At 46.3% G+C, this 25,122-nt stretch overlaps 1 protein-coding gene across 1 annotated transcript in view; it reads left to right on the top strand.

The window, feature by feature from the left end:
* The first annotated feature begins 9,954 nt into the window (after positions 1-9,954).
* The window catches only part of PAH (phenylalanine hydroxylase), a 54,787-nt gene continuing 39,619 nt past the window's right edge, over positions 9,955-25,122 (top strand). The window contains exons 1-2 of the mRNA XM_081130340.1: positions 9,955-10,202; positions 15,497-15,604. Of these exons, the coding sequence (XP_080986466.1) occupies positions 10,143-10,202; positions 15,497-15,604 (168 nt within the window). The 5' untranslated portion in view covers positions 9,955-10,142. The remainder of the gene's footprint in view (positions 10,203-15,496; positions 15,605-25,122) is intronic.

Here is a 25,122-nt window from a genome sequence, read left to right as displayed (position 1 = left end):
TTGTATAGAAACACCTCAGCCACAGGAGCGAGCGTGCAGTGGGTGGTAACCAGCCGCACATCAGCCGGAGGAGCCACACACACAAAAAAAGCGATGAATGGCCGGAGAGAAAGAGCAGGAATAAAGATGAAATAGTTGGCACAACGCGGAGGGACAGAAAGCGGGCTCGGATGGGGAGAGGAGGGGCGGGGGCACAATTAGAAGGGGAGGGGGGAACACCCTACGGAGGTTAACTTATTTGGAAACTGTTTTCTGAATAGAAGCGCGGCCGTGAGTGGCCGGCTCGCAGCCAGCTCGGTGCCCCGCAACTTTTTGAACCGCTCGGAGCGTGGCTGGGGGCGGGGGCGGGCAACCTCTAGGCCCTCGCGGGGCCTTCCGGGGCGGCGCTCAGCTTTCCACCCGCCCCGGCTCCCCGCTCCTCGTGAGGCTTCATGTTTACTTTTTTTTTTTTTTTTGCAAAATACCCTGCTCCAACTTCGGAGCTGGCAATACAGAAGATCCACCCAAAAGCCCGCGACGGGAGTACTGCACCACCCCCCTCGGGGCTAATTTGGGGGAGAGGGCATTTCGGAGGCACCCCAACAACTCTGCATCTTTGCCTCGGGGAACAGCGTACTGGGGGGCTCCTGGCGGAAGGGACTCTCCCCGGCAGCGCGCAGCCAGCCTGGGCGCAGCGCCCGGGCCCCCGCGCGGTGCCCGCCGCCGCCAGGCCCCGCAAGTGCGCCCCGCGGTTGCGCCTCGCTCCTCGGCGGCATAATAAATAATTAAGAGGGTTTAAGCGCGTTAGCCACAGCTCATGCTAATGAGCCAGATGAGGGCTCGCGCTAACCCGAAGTGACAGTTTGCATATAGCAGGGAAGGAAAAAAAAAGCCCTGCACTTTCCCCCCAACTTGATTGCCCGTTCTCAAATTCATGGGTCCCCAGTTCCCTCCCCCCGTGCCCCCGCATTTCCCTCTCTTCAAGTCCCTCCACCTCCCTCCACACACACTCACTCCCTCCACACCTTTCTGACCCTTCCTCAGTCTATCCCTCTGCCCCGCCGCATTGTGACCTCACGGAGTCCCCGGGTGCCAACAAGTGACCGGCGCGTCCTGGCCGGTCTCAGCGCCCAGGCGGTTCAGTGCCTTTCTTTACACGGGGTGGAACAATGCACCAAGGCTCCCATTCCCCGGAAATAACTTTGAAGCTCAGGGTCAAGGCCCTCTGAACTCCGGGACCCTTGCGCGCCCTTGGGTGCTCTCTGCGCTCCGCAAGGCAAACGGAGCTACCCGCTGGGGAGAGGAACGCAGGAGCCGGAGCCCTGGAGCTCCCGAAACGCTCCTGCCGCCTCCGGAAAGCAGGGGCAGTTTGCCGAAGCGACTGAGGTCAGTCGTGTGTCCCCATTGTGTGGCCACGTGTCCTGTGTCCATCATCACCTCCCCAAAGTCCGAGCTCAGCCCGACTCCTGGCGGCGCGGCCCGGGAATGCCCGGCCCATAAATCAGCCCCGGCTGGGCTGCGAGCTCTCCCCCGCCCCGGTGCAGGCCTGGACGCCGCCCCGCCGGCCGGGCAGTGTTTGCTCCAACCAGGTTAGGAAGCAGCCGGCCGCTGCACCCCGTCGGCCTCGGAAACTGCGCGCCCCCAGTTTCCCTTTCCCCCCACTCTCTTCCCCGGGCCCAAGCACAACTGTCAGGCCTTTTTTGGAGTGGAGGAGAGGAAGAAGGTGATTGCTAATACATGTGTTCATTGACATGGAATCTTTAGGAAACAGCAACAAAACCAAAATTAAATGAGCTAATATTTGTAGGATGCTGAGAACAGTGGCTGGCACACAGTAAACTGTATACACGTTATTCAAGAAATGAAAGCCTACTGAATACATGAAAGGAGCTGTGGGCTATGACAGCCATTTCAACCGGTGTGCCCAAGAAGTCTTAAAACATGCGCTACCTGACTATTTAGTCTGGAGCACTGACCTCTTTTCCTTCAGACTGTCAAACCAAAAAATGACAGCCGCCGACACAGTAGCTCTCCTGTGTGAATGAATTAAAAAAAGGTACCTATTTTTTGGTCAGACTGGCAACAAATATATTTTTTGGTGCGCTGCAGGATTTTAGTAATTAGTTTAGGTGTGTCATGAGATGAAAAAGGGTGAAAATCGCCGATCTACGATGTCAGAAAATACAGCTTAAATGTAAAATGATCAAGGTTGATACACGCATTGATTCACCAAAAACTGTTGAACATGATCTGAGAGAAACAGGACAGTAATTGCCTTTGATAAGCTTGAGTTTAGTGAGCAAAAGAAGTGTACAAGGAAAGACGCCCCATTAACCCAAGTGGGGCAAGATAAGAGCCCTCCTCCCTCATGCTCCATGAGTCCTGCAGCTCTCCCCTCCCCATCCATCAGGTTACCCCCAAATAAATACACAACCTATGTTAAAGGTGGACTTGTTATGCAAACACATCCTAAAGTCATCCAGCCCCTCTTTCCCAACTAGATGGTCATCCCTAAGCTTCTCCTTGAACTAACACACACACACACACACACACACACTTTTAGCACCCCTTAGTGTTAGGTGCAGTAAAAAGGCAGGTCACTTGAAGTTAAGACAGACTATGTTCTGGAACTCTGTAGCAATGCGTCTCCAGACAAATGCTCACCCTGTTCCAGGGTCTCTGTCTACAAAACAAGGGCCTGAGTAAGAAGCCTCTCTCCAGCTCTCACTGTATAAGCAACATGGACACAACCTTAAGACCCTCTAGTGGCAAGGGCTCCCCTCTTTGAGTAAACATCTATTCTCGGCCCTTCCTGACGCCCCCACCCCCCCAATAACCTTTAGGAGGTAAATGACTCCATCTACAGCTTCATGAGGAAGACCAGTCCTTGCTGGTGCCAGGATTTTGGCTGCTGGTGGCCAGAAGGTGGCAGCCTCAGGAGTCAGCGTGGCTTTAGCCTCAGGAGACGGGGGTGAGAGGTGGGCTTTTGGCTCATCGGAATTCACGTGCAAAGGGAAGAAATTCACTACTTTCGTTCACAGCTTTGCTTGGGAAACCAGACTCCCCATTACTTGCCCGAACCACTTTTAATTTGAGATTTGGGGGCTGGAAATGCGCCTTTGCGGGCTGTGTGAGTCGCTCGCCACCTGCCGGTATTTTGTAGAACGGCAGCGGGAGTTGTGTGAAAATCTAATACTACAAGTTAGCTGATTTCTACTAATTCTACTCCACACAATTCAGTGCAACCGTTGTAGAGCACCGTGCTACGTGTATCACGTCCCCCCAAATGTCCACATTAGGAATACACGAGGTGCCTGTTAGTATTCAGATCTGAAGCTTCATCCCAGACCCACCAAATCAGAATCTGGCCAATCTGCCTTTTTAACAAGCTATAGAATAGTTCTTTTGTGCACTGAAGATGAAGAACTAGTATTCCAGAGGTGTCGGGATGACAAGACACACTCTCCATTATTCAGACCTGGGGAGAACAAATCTCTTCTGATACAGAAGTCACACTAGTCCTATAAATATACTTTCTTTGGGTAAAGGGATGATGCCCTGGTGACTTCTAAAGGGGGTCCAGGGACTTGATAAGTTATTATAGAGATGGTGTTTCAAGGTGGATGGTTAGAAATTTGCAGTGGAAAGAAAGGGGCCTTGGGAACAACTTACCCAGCGCAAAGCCTTTTGCTTCCTTGACTTTGAGACTCCAGCAACCTTAACCTCACTTCCCTTTGACCACCCCTTTCGAGGCTGCATCTTGGGCTTTTTTTCTGCACCCAGAACAGCTCCACCTTGGAAATCTTAACTTTCCACTCTCCACTGTGATTCCATCTCATTCTCAGTTCTGCTGAACCTTCCTCTAACCTTTTCCCCCAAGTTCCATTTCTTTCCAACCTTGTCTCTCCCCAAAACTCAGACTGGAATGTGTGATTATTCCATGAACCTATAACCTATAAAATGCTTACCTTCCCAACCTAAAAAACAGCCAACTCTTCCTTGATCTTATGACCATCTGCACCCAGTCACATGTCTAACCCCCACCCACTCCTCTGAGGTTCATCACTGCTGGATTTCCTCACTGTGACGGTTAATTTTTTGTGCCATCTCTACTGGGCACAACATGCTTATTTGGTTAAACAGCTTTCTGAGTGTGTCTCTGAGGGTGTTCTGGGTGAGTTAACATTCAAATTGTAGACTGTGTAGGGCAAATTGACATCCCCAATGAGGGTTGGCCTCATTCAACCCACTGAAGGCCAGAAAATAACCCAAAAGATGAATAAAGGAGAATTCACACACTCTTTCTCTTTGAATGATGTTGCCCTGAACACTTTTGTGCATATTTTCTATGATTAAAGTAATATGAATTGAGTACTTGCTATATATCAGGGGCACAGTTTAGTTCTGGAATTTAGAAAGACTAAGATTTAGTCTCTGGTCTGAGGCAGGAAGCACCATCTGAAACAACTGCTCTGCTTTTATTTTATGAATATTATTAGTCTTGGCATTGACTTCTTAGAGGCTTAAATTTGCAACGTGCCCTAACTTTCACTGGTATGCATTTTTTTAGTCTTGTTTTAGACTTACTTTATAAGGCATTCGAAGTCCTTTAGGATATGAAGTATAGTATGAATGAATAAATGAAAAAAAATAAAAGCTAAAGAAAAAAACTGAGGACAGAATATTTGACATAAGGGCTGCCCTCAACAAATATTTGTTGAATGAATGAGAATATGAGTGACAGTACTCAGTGACCTCACTCTGATATTGTCAAGAAGAGATGATAATGTAATAGCTCCAGGGTCTTGAGATTTTATGTGTATATTTCATTTAATAAACCTGTGATCAAATGCACTTCATTTATCAACTGATTTTATTATGACCCAAAAAAATGTCTAAGTTCTGCTAAGAATTCCTGGAATAGCCTGCTATAAATCTTTTGATACAAACCATGACTTCATAGATCAATTGCATTTCGTTTGTGTGGGCATTTGTTGGTAGTGGTAGGGAGAAGTTAGACTGAAAAGAGATATAACAGAAATGAGGTTCTGGGGAAGCTCACAGCCAGCTGACTTTGCGGGTGGGGATTTTCCAAGTTTTTGCAAAGAGATATGCATTGTTCTCTGAATTCTGATGAGAAAAGTATAGTTTTTGGACAGATAAACCCATCTTTAATACCATTCCCATGTGTTCTCAAATTGTTAGAACTAGATTTGGCTGAGAGTGACAGAAATTTCAAAATCACAGGGATTTAAGCAAATGTTTCTCCTAAATCTACCTCTAAGCAGCCCAAGGCTACTGGAGTGCGGCTCCATGGTGTCAAGAACCTGGCTCCTTCTATCTTGATTCTTTTTGCTCTGAAAAGCATGCCTCTCATTCCTAAATTTACCTCATAACCCAATATGGCTGCTCCAGCTCCAGTCTCATTATTTCTGTCTTCTGACCTGCAAGAAGGAGACTGTAGAAGGACAAGGGCGTGCTTCCTTGAAGGACACTTCTTAGATGTTGCACAGACTACTTCTTGCATTTCTTGGGTCAAATGGTAGACCTGTAGCTATACCTAGCTGCAAGGAATGCTGGGAAATGTAGTTTTTCTTTCAGAAGGTCTTGGGGCTGGGTAGCTGACATTCAGAATGTTTATTTTCCGGAGAGAGGAGGAAAGAAACAGGGCGAGGAGCCATACATGCCACATCCATTTCTTCTTTATCAAGTGGGTCAAGTAGCTCCTAAACAGCAATGTAACAACCAGGCCAGCTTCCATGAAACACTTCCATGAAATGGGCCAGTATGGAAAAGCCAAGCTCAAAGGGATGTAGAGTTTCATGTTTACGTTGGTTCTCCTTGACCACCAAGTCCCATGAGTGATCAATGCCAGCTGACTTTGCAGGGTGGGAAAGAGTGAATCCAGGTAGATGCTGAGGACACACTGGATCTGTGTCCCAGCTGAGGAACACTGGGCTTAGGAAACACTGATCTTATATAGGGGACTTATCACAACTTCTCCACCCTCTTCTCCAAAAGAGAGGCATTATTTTTAACCTGGAATGTAAGCAATCTTTGGGGAGAGAAGGAAGACCTTAGTATCACGGAATCTCTTCAGGGATGGAGAAGTTCTCTATTATATTGGTCAGGAAACGAATCTGACCTTTGACCAAGGTTGTTTGCTGTCAAAATCCCCCCAAATTCTTGAAAAAATAGTCCAAGAAATGTGGAAACACCAAGGAAATTGCCTCCCCACATTCACCATTTCTAAATTCTGCATAAATGCATGGACCTTGTTAAATATTTAAGGGAATATCTCTATTTTTTTGAAACCCATAGGTTTAGTTGCTACTCTCATAGTATGTTAAATTCTCACACAGGTTTATAAAGGGTCAAAGTGGAGATGTTTATCTCAGCACTGTTTTCAGGTGGTAAAAAGTTAGAGACAGCCTAGGTGTCCGTCACTGGGGAATGGAGACTTCAAATGTGATGGATACACACTGTGGAATACTCTACACTGGTGGGAAAAAAAAAAAAAAAAGCAAAAAAAAACTGATGAAATCTGTCGAAGCTCTATATGCTATAATAAACCTACTCTACAACATCACTCAGGTCCATGAAAATACATCCATGCACCACAATATCCAGGCATTTAAGAAATCCAAGGCTAAACAGTAAACATATTAGGGACGTTGCCTCTGGGGGAAGGGAATGGGAGTGGGAATGAAGATAAAAGAGAATAAATAAATACAACAGGAGATTTTACGTGCCATGAGCTCATAGGTTATGATTAACGCAACCTCTTAGAGATGAAGTGAAATGAAAAGGTACCGATAACCAGCAGTGGTTGGGAAATCTTCAGCTTCCAAAGCAGTGAAGGTCAGCTTCAAGTTTACCAGGTTCACAGCCGCACCTCTTGCGACATGGCATCCACCTCGTCATGGCCATCGACACTCCCTCGGTGCTCGGATGCTGCTTCAAGACCTACACTGTCAGTACAGTTTTCTTAGGAGCCAGCAGCACCCTCAGTAACTGCAACACATGGTATTCCATCCAAATTAAATAAAAAGAGTTTAAAAATCATCTACAGAATTCATGTCACAAGAATCTCATTGTAAGTGAGGTTTTATCTCAGTGTATGGATACATTTCACCTTTTTTTTCTTTACCAGAATAAAAAAATTTTGAAAGAAGCTAGTTAGTGTTTTTCTCTGAGATAGCAGACAATTAAGCAAGCTTTCCTCCCAACCCAGGCCTGGGGCATTGTTTTATGTGAGATGGGATTAAAGTTTTTATTTTTCACTGGTGTGAGGAGAAAAGAGAAATATTATTATTATTATTATTAATAATCCTCACCGAAAGATATGTTTTTTTTTAATTGATTTTAGAGAGAGAGGAAGGGGGAGAGAGAGGTCTGAGAGAGAAACACTGATCAATTGGCTGCTTCCCATACATGCTTCGAACAGGGATTGAACCCCAAACCTAGGTATGTGCCCTGACTGGGAATCAAACCTGCAACCTTTTGGTGTACAGGATAGCGCTCCGATGAACTGAGCCACCAGCCAGGGAGAGAAGTGCTATTATTTTGTCCTAAGAAAAATCACTATTTCAGAAAGAAAAGTATTTGAGAGCCAACACCTTGGAATCCAGTGAAATGTAGTGTGACTTTGGACTAATTTAAACTTTCTGGGCCTCAGTTTCCTTATCTATAAAGTGGAGATGCAGAGTTCATAGGGCCGTTGAGCGGAAAAAATGAAATCATGCTTACGGAGAGCTAGGCACAGTGTCTAACACAAGTGTGCATGGAAATAAGCAGCTGATTTTGCTCGCTTGTTTATTGGATGCCTCTTATATTGCTGCTGGCCACAATCCTGTCTTCCCTTAGTGTGCCAGCAGCAGCAAGGGAAGAAATGATGTTTGTAAGGCAACGTGAGAGAGGAAACCTCCTCATTGTGTGTCTACCACACTAGAAAAAGACTGGAGTCAGAGAAAGGATACAGATTCTCCTGAGGGTGGAAGTCAAGGCCTTGCCCTTCATGTTCAACATCACTGAGCATCCAATTTACCATAAGAAACATTAATCAGACACCCAAGGACTCTTGGGCAGAAATTATACTTAATTATGTCTGTATTTTTAGCAGGCAGTAGAAAACCTGGCACATTAGAGGGGCTCAAGAAATCCTAAACAACAACCCTTAAAACCCCCATTTTAAAGATAAGCTGAGGCATGGACTTGAACAAAGCTACGCAGCTAATCAGTGGTGGAATCTGTTTGTTTAGAATCTCAAATCTGAGTTTTTTCTGATTTTGTTTTTTCAGATGTTGGTCATTCCATCAAAGAATTGTGGGAGGGGAGGGGGTGGATTTCTAGCAACCTCTATTATTGGCTTGTTTTCTGGGTCCATTACCCCCTCCCGGGTAAATATTGGGCAGCCACTCAAGGCCTTGATGCCGCTGATTTTTCACATCCTTTCTGAACCTCTGAGTTTTCGGCGTTCTTTCATATTTTGTTTTGCTCCCAGGGGCAAGGAATGCCTCATCTCAGTTTCCTGATCTGAAAAAGTGGGGTGAATGACATCTTCCTGCCCACTTGAAACAGTCCACTCTCCAACACCTGCCAGCTCACTCCTAGCCCATCCCCTTATTTTCTTTAGTAGGCTTAGCTCTGCCTAAGCTTATTTATTTATTTTCTGTCTCCCCCTCCCCCAGTGGCAGCCCAGTGGGGGAGGCAGGATCCTCGGCTCACTGGCTGTACATTCACTGCTGTACCCCCAATACCTACTGGAATACAGGTCCTCAATAATTAGTTGTGGCCACACAGTATGTATTTATTTATTTTAATTGAATTATTGGAGTAACACCGGTTAATAAAGTTACACAGGTTTCAGGTGTACAATTCCGTAGTAATCATGTGTATATTGTGTTGCGTGCTCACCACCCCACCTCAAATCCCTTCCACCACCCTTACCTCCCCATTTACTCTCTTCTACCTCCCCCACCCCACGCCTTCCTCTGCTGTCTGTGTCTGCGAGTTTGTTATTTTTTACTTAATCCCTTCACCTTTTTCACCCAGCTCCACAACCCCCTTCCCTCTGACAAGCTGTCAATCTCTTCTCTGTATCTGAGTCTGTTTCTATTTTGTTAGATGATTTTGTTCAGTGGATTCCACATGTAAGTGAAATCATATGTTACTTGTCTTTCTCCGACTGGCTGATTTCACTTAGCAGTATGGAGGGTCCTCAAAAAATTAAAAGTGGGAGCTGCCTTATGACCCAGTGATGCCACTCCTGGGAACACAGCTGAAGGACGCCAGAACTCGCATCGGAAGGAATCTGTCCCCCCGCGTCCAGCAGCCAGGGCCTGGGGGCAGCCCCGGCGCCCACCGGGGTGAGCGGATGAGACAGCGGCGGGACTGTCACCCGCGGAACGCGACGCGCTGTCAAAGCGAGGAGATGGCACCCTTTGCGGCAGCGCGGAGGGGCCCGCGGAGCACGCTGCCCAGTGACATACTTTGAAACAATAGTATCTTCCACTTAGGAAGTGTTTAATTGTATGGCGAGAACTGCACCAGGTGTTCAATGCGCGACCCCACTGATGTCATTCGGGCTCCTAGAAGCCCGGCGAGGGGCTCTGCCACCCTCTGGGCAGGGCGGCTTGGGTGGGCGCCCCGGGCAGCGGCTGGGCCTCGGTCGGCGCAGCTCCGTCTTGCCTTCGCTCTGCAGGCGCTGCGCCAGTGTCTCCAGGGTCACCTTGCGTGCAGTTTTCTGAAGCCCAAGCCCAGAAGGGCAGTGCGTTTAGTGATGAATGGAAAAGAAAAGGGAAGAAAGCCTGAGTGAGGGCCGGCTCGGCGGCGGCGGGAGCAAGGGCCGTGTCGCTGCCGTCCGGGACTCGCCGCGCGGCCCCGCGTGGTCCCCGCAGAGGGCGCGCCCGTGCGTGGCGGAGCCCTGCGGGCGGCGGGCTCCGGGCGGCGGGCTCCGGGCGGCTCCCCGGCCCCGGGCGGGCGCACAGCCAGCGGGGGCCTCGGCCACACCTCCCGGCCCCGCGCCCGGAGCCGCCGCGTCAGGACGACGCCCCCGGGCGGCCCGCCCTCCACCCCGAGGCGGGTTAAAACCCTCGCACGTGCCGCGCGCTGACGGACCCGCGGGGACTGGCCGCCCGGAGCCCAGCCGTCCGTCGCGAGCCATGTCGGCTGTGGCCCTGGAGAGCGGGCGCCTGAGCAGGAAGCTCTCGGACTTCGGCCAGGTGCGCGGGGCGCGGGCGCGGGGCGCGGGCGGGCGACTCCCACCCGCAAGCTCGCCGCGGGGAACCCACGGGAGGCGACGGAGGGAGTGGCCCAGGGCGCCCTCAACAACCGTCTCCCGGGGAGGACGTCTGTCCCCGTGACTTTCAGGGGACGGGGCACTGCCTGGGGAGCCGGGGAGCTCGCTGCCGGAGCTGCCACCGGGGAGCTCGCTGTGCGTCCTTAGGCAGGTCGCCCCCCCTCTCTGTTGCCCGCTCTCTCTTCTGTACTTTGAAAGGGCTGCTCCTTAAGCACCTGGAATGGGAGACGGGATCCTTCTCCCTCTGCTCTTCTGCGATGTTTCTAAAACGCTCCCAGCCTTGTATTGAAATTGTGAGAAATGGCATCTCTTTTTCCCCCCCCTTTGGGAGAAAATGAGGCGTGAAGAGCGTCTCAGGCTTCCTCAGACCTGGGGAAGAACGTTAAACGAGAGGAAAATGAACCAGTTAGCGCTGGACTTGGAACGTGGGGGCCCTGAGTGGGGCTTGGGGATAGTGACAGTGCCCACGGTGTGTCCCGTGCTCCGGGTGTGCCGCCTTTCTCTTGAGGTGGACAACTGCAGGATAGATCCTTCCTGGGCTCTGCCCTTCAGGACTTGCGCCCGCCCAGGGGACAAGCGGCCTCCGCAGGCCCCTGCCATCTGCAGGGTTGGTGAGAACCTTAGAGAGCAGGAGGGCTGAGGGCAGGGGCGGCTGATGTTTTAGTGTAACTAGGGGAACTGCAGACCTTTGCGCCGACTTTCGTTTTTGGAGTCCTGAGAGGAAGACTTCCTTTGAAAGTGTATGTGATGCTGGGAGACGGGAGGACTTGGGGTCGAAGAGGGACAGTGTGGGGGTGAGACAGATCTTGACTTTGTCATCATTTAGTTTCTGCGGTGCTGGCCACGGGCCCTCACAACCCTGGGAGGAAGTTAGGGACAGCGATCTGGTTGGGGAGCCCTGGAGAGCAAAACTTTGTTTATGAAGCACTTAGAAGATGACTGGGAGCCACAAGCTGTCACTCGTGATGACTAGGGGTGAAGCAGGGCTCAGAGCATGGCCTGGCACCTGCTGTGTGTGGAAAGCAAGGTATTTAACTTGCAGAGCCTCAGCTTTATTCATTTGAAAAGTTGGAATAAAAATACCCACGTCCTAGGGGTGGTATGAAAAATAAATGAAATAATGCCTGTAAAGCTTTTAGCACAGTTCCTGGAGCATAGGAAAGTGCCAGTGGTGTGTAGCTGGAATTGACTTAATTGTTCAGCAAAATGTGTCTGGAACATTGGCAGGAGGGACGAGCACTGAGTCAGGCTCAGTGACTGGTGAAGCTTCGCCATGGAACGATGCTGGGCATGAAGTCAGGAGACCTGGGCTCTCATCTTTGGGTTAGTGAAGCTGTGTATTGGGAAAGCAACCTAACTGTGGGTGAGGAGAGGCTCCGTTTGATATCTGTAAAATTGGGGGTGGATTGAAGTAGAATAAACTTAAGGATTCCTTCCAGGTCTGCCAGTCTGCAAAAAAGACATGGTGTACGCCTTCGTGAAGCTCCCAGCTCAGATAGAGAGCACACACTGGGAGTAATTCTGTCACAAGGCTGGAAGACATACGGTACAGCAAGTGCTCTATACATGCAACAAGCATAACAATCCTGCAAGAGACGTTGAGTGACTCATTTATTCACCCAACAAAGACTATTGAGCACCTACTATGTGCCAGGCACAGCAGAATTTCTGCCCTGAAGAAACTTACATTCTAGTGTAGGAGACAGAAATAAAAATATTAACCAAATGAACATATTATTTCATGTAGAGATAAGTGCTGTGAAGAAAAATAGAGCAGAGAATGGAACTCAGAAATCACAACTACGAATGGCAAAGCCAGTGTTCAAAAGCAGACCTGATTCCGACCCCCTGCACGCTCCTCCCCCTCACTGCTTCCTCCTGTAGATAAATGCTGGAATATAGAGGCGTGTCCATGGCAGGATGTTTGCCTATTGTTTTCAGTTGCCTTGCACTGTAGATACATGTGTGCTTAACCACACAGGTAAATATGCACCTCCTACTACGGCCCCCCCAAAGCACTAAGGTGGAAAGGCATTGCCCTTGGAATATCTTTGCCAAAGAATATTATTGCTTGTAATTTGGAAAAGTGTTCTTTTCTGAAGATAATGAATGTATTTGTTAGACACAGCCAAACACGATGTATTTCTATTGTTAAATGTGTTGCTCAGTGATCAAAATCCTTTCTTCCTGGTTCCTAGTAAAGTGCTTTCTCCCAGCCCTATTTCTTCCTGCTTAGTTTCTAAGCTACTCTTCTCTGCCTTTACCAATCCTGGAGGTACCTGTGTGTCTAAGTCAACTCACGTGTCTATTGGAAACAAATAAGGTATAGACTATGAGCCAATAAAAGTATATTCTGCAAGAGATTTGGCCAAGGTTCCATGCTGGGTCAACACAGCAATGTTGAAATCAGTATCTACCCAAGACCACACCATTTCACAAACTTCTAGGCGCTTCCTTTCATTTAAAGTCTCGCAGGCTTTGAAAAGGGGAGCCATAATCCCAGTTGAGTCTGCCACTGGAAGGCAGAATAAGGACTTTGGAGTTGCTGGACCTGAGTTCAAGGCCAGACTTTGCCACTTATGAGCTGGGTGTTCTTGGACTTAACTTTGCTGAGTCTGTTTCCTCATTTGCAAAAGTACAGCACCCACTTCACGGGGCTATTCTGAAGACATGCAAACTCTTAGAACAGTGCTAGTTGCTGCCAATGATGATGTTTATTAACTGTGAAAAGTACCAAGTGTGGCTCCTGGCACAGACTGGGTACTCAGTCAATATTAATATTACGAGCACTAAAGAGTAGGACTTATCATATGGTAAATGTGAATTTGTAGACACATTTGAGAAAAGCCATAATTAAAAAAAAATAGGCTGTATATTTTTATCAGTGGTTTTAAATATTCCATGGTTAAGAATAATCTGGGATGCTTTTGAAAATGTGGATTCAAAGATACAACCCCAGATATTCTGATTTGATTGGTTTGAGAGGAATCTGCATTTGAACAAGGAATCACCAGGTAATTTTGGATTGGAGATCCAAGGGACACTCACTGAGAAATCCTGATTTAGAAAGTCTGTAGGGAGGGTGGAGAAAGTAAAAATGCACAGGTAAGGAGTGGTATTGAGTATCTAGTGATTAGACCAGAGAAAAGCCCTTACTTTGTAAAAAACCAAGTCCTTAATATGGACCTTATGTTCATAGCAGAGGGAATTGTACAGAAAGACTGATATTTAGGAGCCTGAGTTCTTGACCTGGGACCACTACCTGTGTGACCTCAGGCAAGTCACTTTCTTTCGCTCATAGTTTCTTTATCTGGAAAGTGAAGTTTGAACTAGATGAACTCTAAAGCCAAGTGTAGCTCTGTGAGTCCATTACTATCAAGTTCCATGTGGGCATCAGAAGCCAAAGGAATGCACAGACTGAAGAGGGATTTTTCTGAGAGAAGTGAGACCCAAGAAGGCTTTTGAGGAAGGGTGAGCTATTCAAAAGAGTGAGAGAGAGGGGTACAGTGCATTTACCCCAATGAGGAGTTGAAAGGGCAAGGAGGATACCAGTTGGCTGGCTGGGCAGGGTTCTTGTGGGTGGGCCTCAGGAGACTCTTGACTATCAGAAGGAGGTATTTGATCCTGCTGGCCATGGGGAGACTCTAAAGAACTCTGAGTAGAAAAAAAGACATGAGCAAAATTCTGTTAGGGCTGGATCAGTGAGGATCACTAACAGCTGGATTAGTGTGGTGCCAGTAGGAACAAAAGAAGGATCTGACCCTGAGAGGTATGTCTGCAGAAGGTCAGATTGGTCTTGGTGGTTCACTGGACATGCACAGGAGTGGAAACGGGGTGGTGATGGTGTTTCGAGCATGGTGCATTCACATCTGAATTGAGAGGGGACATCTATGGAGATGTATCAGGAATATGTTACTTTTCTTGGAGACCAATAGGATAAGAGAATATTGCCAAGGAAACTAGGAACAGGGAAATCCTTTCTCATTTCAAGGAAGCCAGAATGAACTAAGGGCTCAGTGTTCTCTGGTAGGAAGAAGACTGATGTCAGAAACTCATCTGCATATCTTTGGCAGGGCTTAAAAGAGGGAGAAGGCAGTGTGGAGTCTGTAATAAGTCCTGGCTCATAGACAGTATTCTGGGTTCCATAACTATGAGTAAGCTACTTAACTTCTCTAAGCCTTAATTTTGTCATCAGTAAAAGGAGGCACTTGGAAATTAATAAAACCTACCTTCTAGATTGTTACAAAAACTAAATGAGATTATCCGAATCAAGCACTTATAGTGCCAGTGACATTATAGGCTCTTAGTAAATGATGGATTAAAAAATTTTAGAAAGATTACACCATGGTCCATATAGGGATATATAACAGTTCTGTCTTCTAATTCATTAGAAAGTCCTAATGGGTAACATAACACCCATTCCACTAATTTCTTTAACTTGCTTATAAGAGAGTATTTTTCTGCACATTTTTCTTCCTAGTTTTAGGTACATGCTGTTTATTTGTAGTCACACATGGAACTTCATGTATTATTATAAAACTTAAATTTAAAACATTTAAAAGATTTCAGCAACCTCTGGAATGCCAACCCTAATCCCACCTTAATTTGCTGTCACATGCGTGTAGAAAGTGCTAGATCCTTGACATGCTTTGCTGTTTCGTTTAAGACACCCACCTTACAATGGGTTATTTGTGTACTTTTACATATTTTGTAACTATTTTTCTACAACTGGATGTCCAAGATCCCAGTGTACTAGCTAGTGCTGCCCTGAGAGCTTTGCCAAAGGCATGAAGTCATTCTTGTGTATTTAAAATATTGCCATTATTTGTATGACTCCTCTTAATATTCTATTTAAAATATTTTATCTTTTTAAATTTTGAGCTTCTTCATCTTTATATCTTTTAGAGCCCGATTACCTGGCATTTGGTAGGTACTCATTGAAAGATATTGGATCTATAGGGTGACTGGTGACACCAGTGAATAATTGAAACTTCCTAAAGTTAAAATCTGACCTAGGAGCACTACTGAAAATATCACTGCCCTTGACTTACTTTTCCCCCACCATGCTATATACTTCTATATAGAGTACATGTAGCTCACTATATTCCAAGGCTTAACTAGAAGAAAGAGTTCATGATGGCCTCTTCCCTGGAGGTCCACAGGAATAAATTGCTAAACCATGGAAAGTGTTTTAACCAAGTGTGTTTAATCCTGTAGGAAACAAGCTATATTGAAGACAACTCCAATCAGAATGGTGCCATATCACTGATTTTCTCACTCAAAGAAGAAGTTGGTGCATTGGCCAAAGTCTTACGCTTATTTGAGGTAAGAGCTTTATTAATTTTTTTTTTTTAATCCTCACTTGAGGATATTTTTTCCATTGCTTTTCAGAGAGAGTGGAAGGGAGGGGGGGGAGAGAAAAAGAGAGAGAGAGAAAGAAACATTGATGTGAGAGACACATCGATCGGTCGCCTCCTGCATGTGCCCCAACTGGGGCCGGGGATCGAGCCTGCAATGGAGATACGTGCCCTTGGTCAGAATCGAACCCGAGACTCTTCAGGCCACTGGCCGATGCTCTAACCACTGGGCAAAACTGGCTAGGGCAACTTTATCCATTTTTGCCTTGGATCGTGGCCCAGCTGACTTCTGTCTCATGTTCTAGTCGGATGCAGTGAACAGAGGATCTGGAACTGGAAGACTTGATTGTCAGCTTAGGCTCTTGCGTTAACCAACTGGGTGACTTTAATTAAGAGTTTCATTCTCTCTGAGCTTCAGTTTCTGCATTCATCCTGAGAGCCATTCAGAATCACTGGTTGCACACCCAGGAAACCAGCCCTGGCCTCAGACTTGTTTTATCAAACTTTTCTCAAATTAATTCCTGTCTTCTCAGTGTTCTCAAAACACTTTTTACTTTTAACTGTAGCACTTATTTTGCCTTAAGGGTATACATTTCTCTCTGGCCCTGAGGATGGTTTCTTCAGGCAGGGCACCTTGTCTCAGTCATCTGATATCCTTTACAGACCCAGATTTTTATATTTTAAGTGTTCAATTAAGAATGAAATTGAATTTAAATACAAGCAAAGGAAATTAGACTTTAGTTTTACTATTTTGCTCTGGATTTTAAGAGGGAATATTTTTGAATCAATTAATTTTTACCCTGAGTTCTTTAATAAAATGAAATATGATGACTGACTACATAAATAAATGGAGAAGAGACAAAACACCCATGGAGATGAATTCCAAATAATTTAAGTAGATACTCTGTGCTCAGAGACCGAGAGCATAACTCCCCTCTTCCTGAGTGTGGGCGGCACAGAGTGACTTTCTTCCAAAGAAAACATTATGAAAAGGAGAGGATGGAGTAACTTTCCAGTGGAGAACACAACAAACAGTAGCTCAGCCAGTGATCAAGGTCAACATCAATAGTGATAAGTCATGTCAATAGTATATCCCCTTGATGATGTGATAAGAATGGCACCTTACCTCTGTGGTCTTCCTGCCCCAAGCCCATAACCTCAGTCTAACCATGAGAAAAACATCTGACAAATTCCAATTAAGGGATATTATACCAAATACCTGACCCATACTCCTTAAAACTATCAAGGTCATCAAAAACAAGGAATATCTGAGAAATTGTCAGGAAACCAGCCAAGAGGAGCCTTAAGGGACATAATCACTAAATGTAATATGGTGATCTGAATGGGAACATAGAACAGAAAAAAAGATATTATATATAAACTAAGGAAATTTGAATGCAGTAATTTCTTTAGTTCCTGATAATGCATTAATATTGGTTCATTAGTGTTTCACCATCAATATAAGATGTTAATAATAGGGGAAACTGGGTGCAGAGTATATTGGAATTTTCTGTAGTATCTTCTCAATACTTCTGTCAATATAAAATTGATCTAAAAATAGTTTATTAAAAAATTAAATTTGGCTATCCAAAAAGGGGAGTTGGGGTGTGTGGAAATGCCCGCTTTCAAGCAATGATTGGAGAAGACAGGCAGGGCACTTTTTGAATGACAACCGTTTATTAGAAGTAATATATCTGTAAAGTGCTCTTCCGTAACAATTTAGCTTTTGTATTACTCAGTTAATCAGCATTTTCCCCTTGAGAGGTCAGGCCTTAGAGTTAATAAATTAAATAATAGTAAATTAATAGGATGTTTTCAACTTAATATATAAACCACAAGTAACTAAATTACCTGGACTGGATGAAATGTACCCAAGGAGTGTGTGTGTGTGTGTGTGTGTGTGTGTGTGTGTGTGTACTCTGGGTAAACTTTTTAAAATAAAATGTATTGGGGTGACATCGGTTACCAACATTACGTAAGTTTCAAGTACACAATTTCATCATACATCATCTGTATATTGCATCGTGCACTCACCATCTGGATGAACTTTTTGAAGCATCCAAAGTCTCAGTTGCCCTGGTCAGTAAGTGGCGTCATTATGTACCCATTGCAGAGGAGGAAAGAGGCCGCTGTACTGGGAGACTGGTGAGCGGGTTGGGGTTAGTATGCATGGCCCCCCCGCCCCCAGACCTGTTTCAGAAGCTGCCCTAAACATTGCATAGGTCAGCATGCTGGCTTCCCCGCTCACCAGCCTGGCAAGACGCAGTAAAGTTACAACTATTCAAAGTGCCAAGGCAAGGAGGAAAACCTCGTTCCGCTATCTGCGGAACCGCGAGCCAGGCAGGGGTGATGCTTGGTTTCAGACCCACCCCGCTTGGCGAAGAAGGGACCCCTCGGCTTTATGAACGAGGCGCCCGGCAGCCTGCGCGGCGCCCAGGCCGCTGCCCTGTGGCCGACGGGGTTGAACCGTCTGGGCCACGGGTTCCAAAGCCCAGGAGCCCTCTCCCAGCCCACGCCCCTGCCGAATATGGCTCTCCCTGCACATCGGAAGCACTTCTGGAGTTTTTCAAACGTGCAAATGTTCTGGCCCCATCCTCCCATCCACTGGGTGAGGAGGATCTGTTACCAGATATTCTTTCTTTCTTTCTTTTTTCCAAATTGAAAAATGTGTCGAAATACAAAAAAAAATGACGGCCCAGAATCCCACCGTCCACAATAAACCCGTCAGCGCTTTGACACATCCACTCTCATTTTTCCATGTATGATTATGGTTTCCAGAGTTAGAAGTTAACATGTTCTTCCTTAACAAATATAGAATATTCAATAGTCCTCTCCGATGTCCCCTCAATCCTGTCATCCGGCAAACTTCCTGGCCAAGGCAACATCACTCTGTTTAGTACACTTCCTCCCAGTCCTTTCCAAAGCTTGGATATTGGCAGGTGCCGTGCTAGGCGCATTGCTCTGCAGTGTCTTTGAGCCAGTTCAGTAGAGTGGTCAAGAGCCCGGGCTTTGAGAGAGATGCTTGATTTCTCTGTGCTTTAGTTCCTTATCTGTAAAATGGGAATAGTAATAGTGTCTGCTTCCAAGGGTAGTTCTGAGGATTAAATGACTTAATGCATGTAAAATCCTCAGAGTAGTTGCATATCAAGTGTTCAGTAAGAATTGCTACATTTTTTTCCCCCTGAAGGCTATGTTTTTGAGATATATACTTGTTGATAGAAATTGATCAAGTTCATGACCTTTCAGTTCTGAAGAGCAGCTCTTAAAATGTGTACTCCACGTGGTGGAAGCTTTCTTAGCCCCTCTGCACCAGGAGCACATATGAAGCGTCCTAGCTCCTCAGAGAAAAACCGAGGTCTGCAGGTGAGGGCAGGCTTCTCCCAGCGTGGCTCGGGTTCGTTCCCTTCCTGAGATCCCATCTTTTCCGTACATGATTAGCACCAAGTCACCAGCCCATTAAGAGATGGTGTTGCTTGCCAATGGGCCTGTGGCTTTATGCACCTCAGCTCGTAACAATATCCGAATGCAACTCAAAGGGTTTGATGTTCATAACAGAAATACAGTGTTGCTGTGCTTGCATGTGTTGGGTGGATGATGGGGCGAAGACGCAGATGTTTTAGTGAATTGGGGCCAAAAGATTAGGCATATACCAAAACCTGTGCCTGCTAACCTGCAAACTCCCCACTGTCCTCAGTAATTTCTCCTGCCAATTCTTTATGCAGTTATTTAAACATTTTCCGAAGCTCTCTAGTTTTTAGCCTCTACTACTTCATGTTTCATGCCTTCTTAAAAAAAAAACACCAAAAGTCTCCTGTGAGTTTTTACAGCAAGTGGTTAATGGGCTATGAAATTGGAAGCGGGCTCCTTGGGGAAGTTGCGCAGAAGCCGCCCCTCCCTCCACCGGCCCCTGCTAATCACCTTACTGTGAGCTCTCCAGGGACGGGACCCGCAGTCAGCAGATGCACAGAGCTCTAAGCGACAGCATGCTCCATTAGCATCACCTAACCGATGGAGACAGGGGCTCCCACGAAGCAAGCTGCCCAAGGCTAGACACTTGGAGCTAAAAATTGCTTCAGACTTCACCCTCCTTTTTCTCAGTAGGCTGGCCTTTTGGAAACATGGAAAAGGCACAATCTATGCTTGTCGCACTCACTTCCTGCACTCTAGCTACCTCTGCCCAGATGACCCACACCTTCCCCTCATCAGATATTCAGGGGGCTCATACTCTCTCATGTATGCATTCAGCTTATATTTTTTGAGGATCTACTGTTTTCAGACCCTGTATCGGTGCTGGGGAGACTGGGATGAGCCAGGCAGACATTCTCTATCCCCATAGACCTTAGAAGAGCTCAGGGTTCCATGAGCTTCCTTAACCCAGACTTGAGACAGAGTTGGGCAGGGGAGATTTCTTGCAGGCATAATGTTTAAGCTGAAACCTGAAGGGATGGGCCAGGAGAGAGGCAGGGGGAAGTAAATTCCAGAACAAAGAAACTTGAAGTAAGAGAACAAACAAGTGATCGGGTCATGAAATCCTCAAATCCTTGACCGTCTGCCCACCTAGTGTTCCTGGGGACAGAGGCTGGGTTACAGAGGGGGCATGCAGGCAGGTAGGTGTTGATTGCTCTAAAGTTTGGACTTTGAGGCCTGCCCCTGACCCCTGGGCCTGGTGAGCAGGACAGGATCAAGGGTAAATCACGAGGGTTGCTTTTGCCCCGCTGCGGCCTTAGGTCCAGGACAGTCGTGAGCAGCAAAATGCTTACAGGAGACATTTCTTCTTAATAAAAATAAGAAGAGTTTGGAGTCCCACCAGAGGAAAAAAATTCTTAGACTTCAGATGACTTTTCCATTTTATTTAGATCCCCAAATATAGGTAATGATATAAAAAGCACCCATGTAACTCACTTGCTGCTTAAGAAAGAAAACACTGTATAAATGGCTAATGGCCTTGTGTACCCCTTCCCCTTCCCCTCCCTCCTTAGAGGTAGCAATGAATCTGAATTTTATAGATGCGATTCCCGTGCGTGCTTTTATGCTTTGTTCTGTATGGATAACCATTAGTGATGCATGGCACAGTTTTGCAAGCTTTGAATCTTCGAAACAGCATTGTTTTGAGATTTGTTCCCACGGTTCTCGCTCATTCTTTTCCCCCAGTCTGTGTTCCACTGCGTGGCTGTCCTTTACTCATTTCCTGTTGGTGGGTGCGTGGGGGGCTTCCACTGTTTGTCCATACAAATGGAGCTGCACTAAATGTTTCGTGCAGGTCTGAGGCCCTGTTTATTGAAGAGAAGGACCTCAGGGGGAACCTGGCACTGTTTTTAGCCATTGAACAGTTCAGAGCTGGACACGCTTGAGAAATGGCAACACAGAGCTTACTTTTCACACGTTGGTTCTGAGGTTAGGTCTCGCATGGTGACCTTTTAGACAGTGCTCTGGCCCACTGATGGTGCACACGATGCGACTGTTATTTGGTAGCCTGGACTGGAACAGACCACAGCGCCTTTTTGATCTTATCTCTCTGGTGGCAAGAAAGGTGTGGAAAGAGGAATGTAAGAAAAAGGATGTCCTTTTTCTCTAAAGCCCTGAAAAGATCCTGGGTGAAGCTGCTACTCCTAACTCTCCCCAGGGAGGGGTCTCCTCTGGGTTGGACACAACCCCAACTACGTGGAAGGGAGGGGAGGGAAGAAATAATCTAACAAAGAGGGAGGAGACTCAGGGAAGAAAAGACCAAAAGATTGTAAGAGAAACTTCCAGAGGAAGCAAGAGTAGAATCCCAAAAATGGTGTCCAGGGTGTGAATCCTACTGAAAGTCCAACATGAACCAGTTCAAGAACCTTCCTCCAAGGTAGAGTGTGTGTGGGGGGGGGGGCGGGGCTGTGTGTGTGTGTCGGGGGGGTGGTGAGTAATCTTGCCCTCCCTCTAGAAATCAATTGTGCTGCTCATACTTCACTGAATGTTTTTGATTTCCTGTTAATCCCAGTGGGTGTAATTTCCACTCTTGATCAATCGAGGCTGCTGCTGGCCCTCTCACAAGAGGAGACCAGTGAAATATAGAAGAAACCCTGCCTGCACCTCCATGCAACTTCTTCCCAATCTTTGCAACTGTCATTTCTCACCCCAAATATTGTAGGAGCCTCCGGACTGTTTCTGGCCTTGCCCCCCTACACTCTATGCGTAAAACAGTTGCCAGAGTGTTCCTTTGATAACATGAGTCAATGGATGTCTCCTCTTCCTAATTACCTCCCTTAGCTTCTCCCGTCTCTTGGAGTGAAAACCGAGCTTCAGATAATGGCCAACTATGCCTACGTGGTCTCTTCCCAGCCCCTTCTCTGCCTGTGCCCTGTCGCCCTCTCCCTTTCTCACTCTGCCCTGGTCACACTGGCCTCCTTGGTGGCTCTCAGTCACATTGGGCACTGTCTTACCCTAGAGCCCTTCCACTTACTGTCCCTCATGCCTTGCTCCCTCACTGAATTCGGGTCGATGCTTAAGTGTCACCTGTTTATTTTTCAAGGCCTTCCTGACCACACCGCCTAAGGTGGCACCTCCATTGCACCCCTGGATTCACTGATCCCTCTTTCCTGCTTTATTTTTCTCTATCTCCTCCGAAGACTACCTTTCACTCATTAATCACAGTTATCGTTCGTCTCCTCCTTTGAGAATGGAAGCTCCAGGAGGGCAGGGATTCTCCCTGCTTTCCTCCCTGTCGTACCCCAGCGTTTGGCACGTCGGAAGCACCCACCTGGGTGAGCAGCTGGAAGCTCCTGTTGGTTTGCTCCAGACCAATGATTCTGGACATTTTTTGTGAATGTCTTTGATGTTACTCTAAGGCAGCAGCATGTAGTGGTCTAAGAAGCTCTCCTTTTTCTGGCCTAGTCTCATCTGAAATATGTTCAGCTTTTCCTTCTCCGTTTAGAGACATGCGCTTAGGAAAGGAGCTGAGGAACGTCTGGGGTTAAGCAAATACTGAGGGTGAAATGACTCCTGAAACAATGTGTTGCGATGTCCAAGGAGATGTGTTTCTGCACCACGTTGAGAGAGGCAGGGTACACATGAGTTCTTACTCAATACCCAAGAAGGAAGCCAAAACCCTGCCTTTTTTCTTTCGAATTCTCACAAAGCTGTCAGCTAATATTATTATCTTTATTTTAAACATGAACAAACGAGAGTTCACGGCCAACTGACGTACCCAAAGGTAGTGAGCAGCAGAACCAGAAACTGAACTCCGATTGTTCCTAAGGCCACACCCTTTGCCCTATACCTGTTCTGGAGAAATGACGTAGAGGAGAAGAAGGGGCCCTAAGCTTGAAGTCAGGGAATCCAGAAGGACAAGTCCCTTTCACTGTGTGAATCCTGGGTATTGCATTTTATCCACTCGTGACCAGTTCCCCTTTGGAAAGATTTTCTTCAAGGTTGGGAACATAAAGGGGTCTGTAGTCAATCTTAATTAAAATAGGCTATTCATTTCACTTAGCTCTTCTCTGGTCCCCACACTCTCTGCTCAAGGGTCCCGATTACTCAGGCACCACACTGCTGTCTTTTATGTGTAAATTAACTATTGGACAGATTATTAAATTGTCTTTGAAATGTTTGACTCTAAACCTTTCTTGCCTCCACCCGGGTGTCCATGTAGAGTAACAGAAAGAGTTCTTCCTTTATCCCTCACCCAAAGATGTGGTGAGTGTGTGGCGGTCAGTTTGTAAACCTGTACAGAGCCCCTGTTTAAAAATAAAAATGTATTTACTACAAGGTAACTATGATCACAATCAGGTTTGGAGGTTCATTTCTAAAGCCACGTTTAGCCAAAATTATTGGTACTTAAGTATCCACACTGATAAGCTGGAAAAACTCCAATACAGAAATTGCATGTCAAACTAGAGAGTTAATTATTAGCAAACTGATTCAAATGGGAAAGAGTTCAAAGAATCTGGCTGGGTCTTCTCAGCCAGAGACTTCCCTCACATTTAAAAGGTATACTTTTCTTTTCATTATATGGGTGATACTGTAAGACTTTTGGCAAATAAATAGAAGTTATGCATAATCTCATCATAACTCTTTTGATGCATTTCACTCTAGTCTTTTTCTTTCTTTCTTTTTTTTTTTGGCCTGGGCATAATGTTTTAAAACATTTTTTAATTACCACATACCTATATGCATCATAAGTATTTTCACAGGGGGTTGTCTTGTAACCTTGTAAAGAGATAAAGTGAGCTTTTCATTATAAAAGCAATAAATGTTGTTTAGAAAAGTTGCTCTATGATAAAAATAAAAATAGAAAGAAGGAAAATCACTCCTGGGCCCATTACCTGGAGACCACCACTGTTCACGTCACGCAATAGCCACTGACACTTTATTTTCCCTAAGGTGGTGGTGTCACTTGCTTTTAAATAGCTGTATCACCTCCACTGAGTGGTTATACTAGTCCGCCTAACCATTCCCCTATTGTGCAAATTTAGTTTGTTTACACATTTTGGTAAAAAATTTCCCCATAAGTTAGGTCTCTAGAATAGTAAAAGTTGTTTGGGGTACAGATTGTCTTATGGCTGTTGCCAGGGGTGCTGTGGGTGGTGAGCCCCAACAGCCTATGGTCAGCCTCCCAGCCCGCCCTGCCCCTTCCACCCTCTCGCCCCCACACCTCTGCCCTCCCTTAGTCAGCAGGTGAGCTTGCCAGAGGCGTGGCCCGTCCTGGCTATTGGCCCCCTGTGCTCTCTGCTCTCCATGAGTAAATAGCAGGTGGAACTCACCCCCTCTCTTCCTTTCTGAACCAAGAAGGATCACTGTGTTCTTTTCTGTGTTTAGGAAGTTACCTCTGTTTGCCTAGAAAGCTTCAAAGCAACTGCTCTCCCTCTGCCTTCCCTCCTCCCCGCTCTCTCTCTCTGGCCCATGTCCTCACGTTGGGTAACCTGGCGTCACCGGCAGGGCTGTGTTCTCTGTAGCTGGTGTCCTCAGATCATCGCCGTGACTCTAAGTTAGAAAAAAATGGGCCCCTGTCTCCCACCGTTTTTGGCGAAGCCCCTTCATCTCTGATCTCATTCTTTCCAGCTCCTTTAACCTTCTCAAAGGATTGTGGGGAAGATCACAGAAAATAATTCTAAACTGTGCATTACTTTCAAAGTGAACATGTATTGATATGGTTATGATTCATGGTCTCGTGACCCACGTGCCGCGCACCATCCAGGGGAAAAATGCACTTCTTGAATGACAAAGTTGATGAATTTTGTTTTTTAAAGTTGTTGAGTTTATTCAAGTGAAATATTATTTTTTCTGTCTATTTAAGTGTTTGGGGTAACCCCAGTTATGTGTGTATTTTAATATAGGGCAGAGGCGTCCCCTTGGTTGTCCCCACAATGAGTGGCAGCATCAGTGAAACCGCAGACTTTCTAAATAAGTAGCAGGTGACTTGTCACGCATTAAAATTTGAGGGCCAATTTAAGCAAATGAATCTTTTTTTAAATGACAATACCGTAATAGCTAAAATTTCACCAGCCAAAG

The sequence above is a fragment of the Miniopterus schreibersii genome, assembly GCF_964146895.1.
Source record: "Miniopterus schreibersii genome assembly, chromosome: 2".
Taxonomy (NCBI): domain Eukaryota; kingdom Metazoa; phylum Chordata; class Mammalia; order Chiroptera; family Miniopteridae; genus Miniopterus; species Miniopterus schreibersii.
Note: the sequence above shows the minus strand (reverse complement) of the source record. Positions and strands in the feature narration are given on the sequence as shown.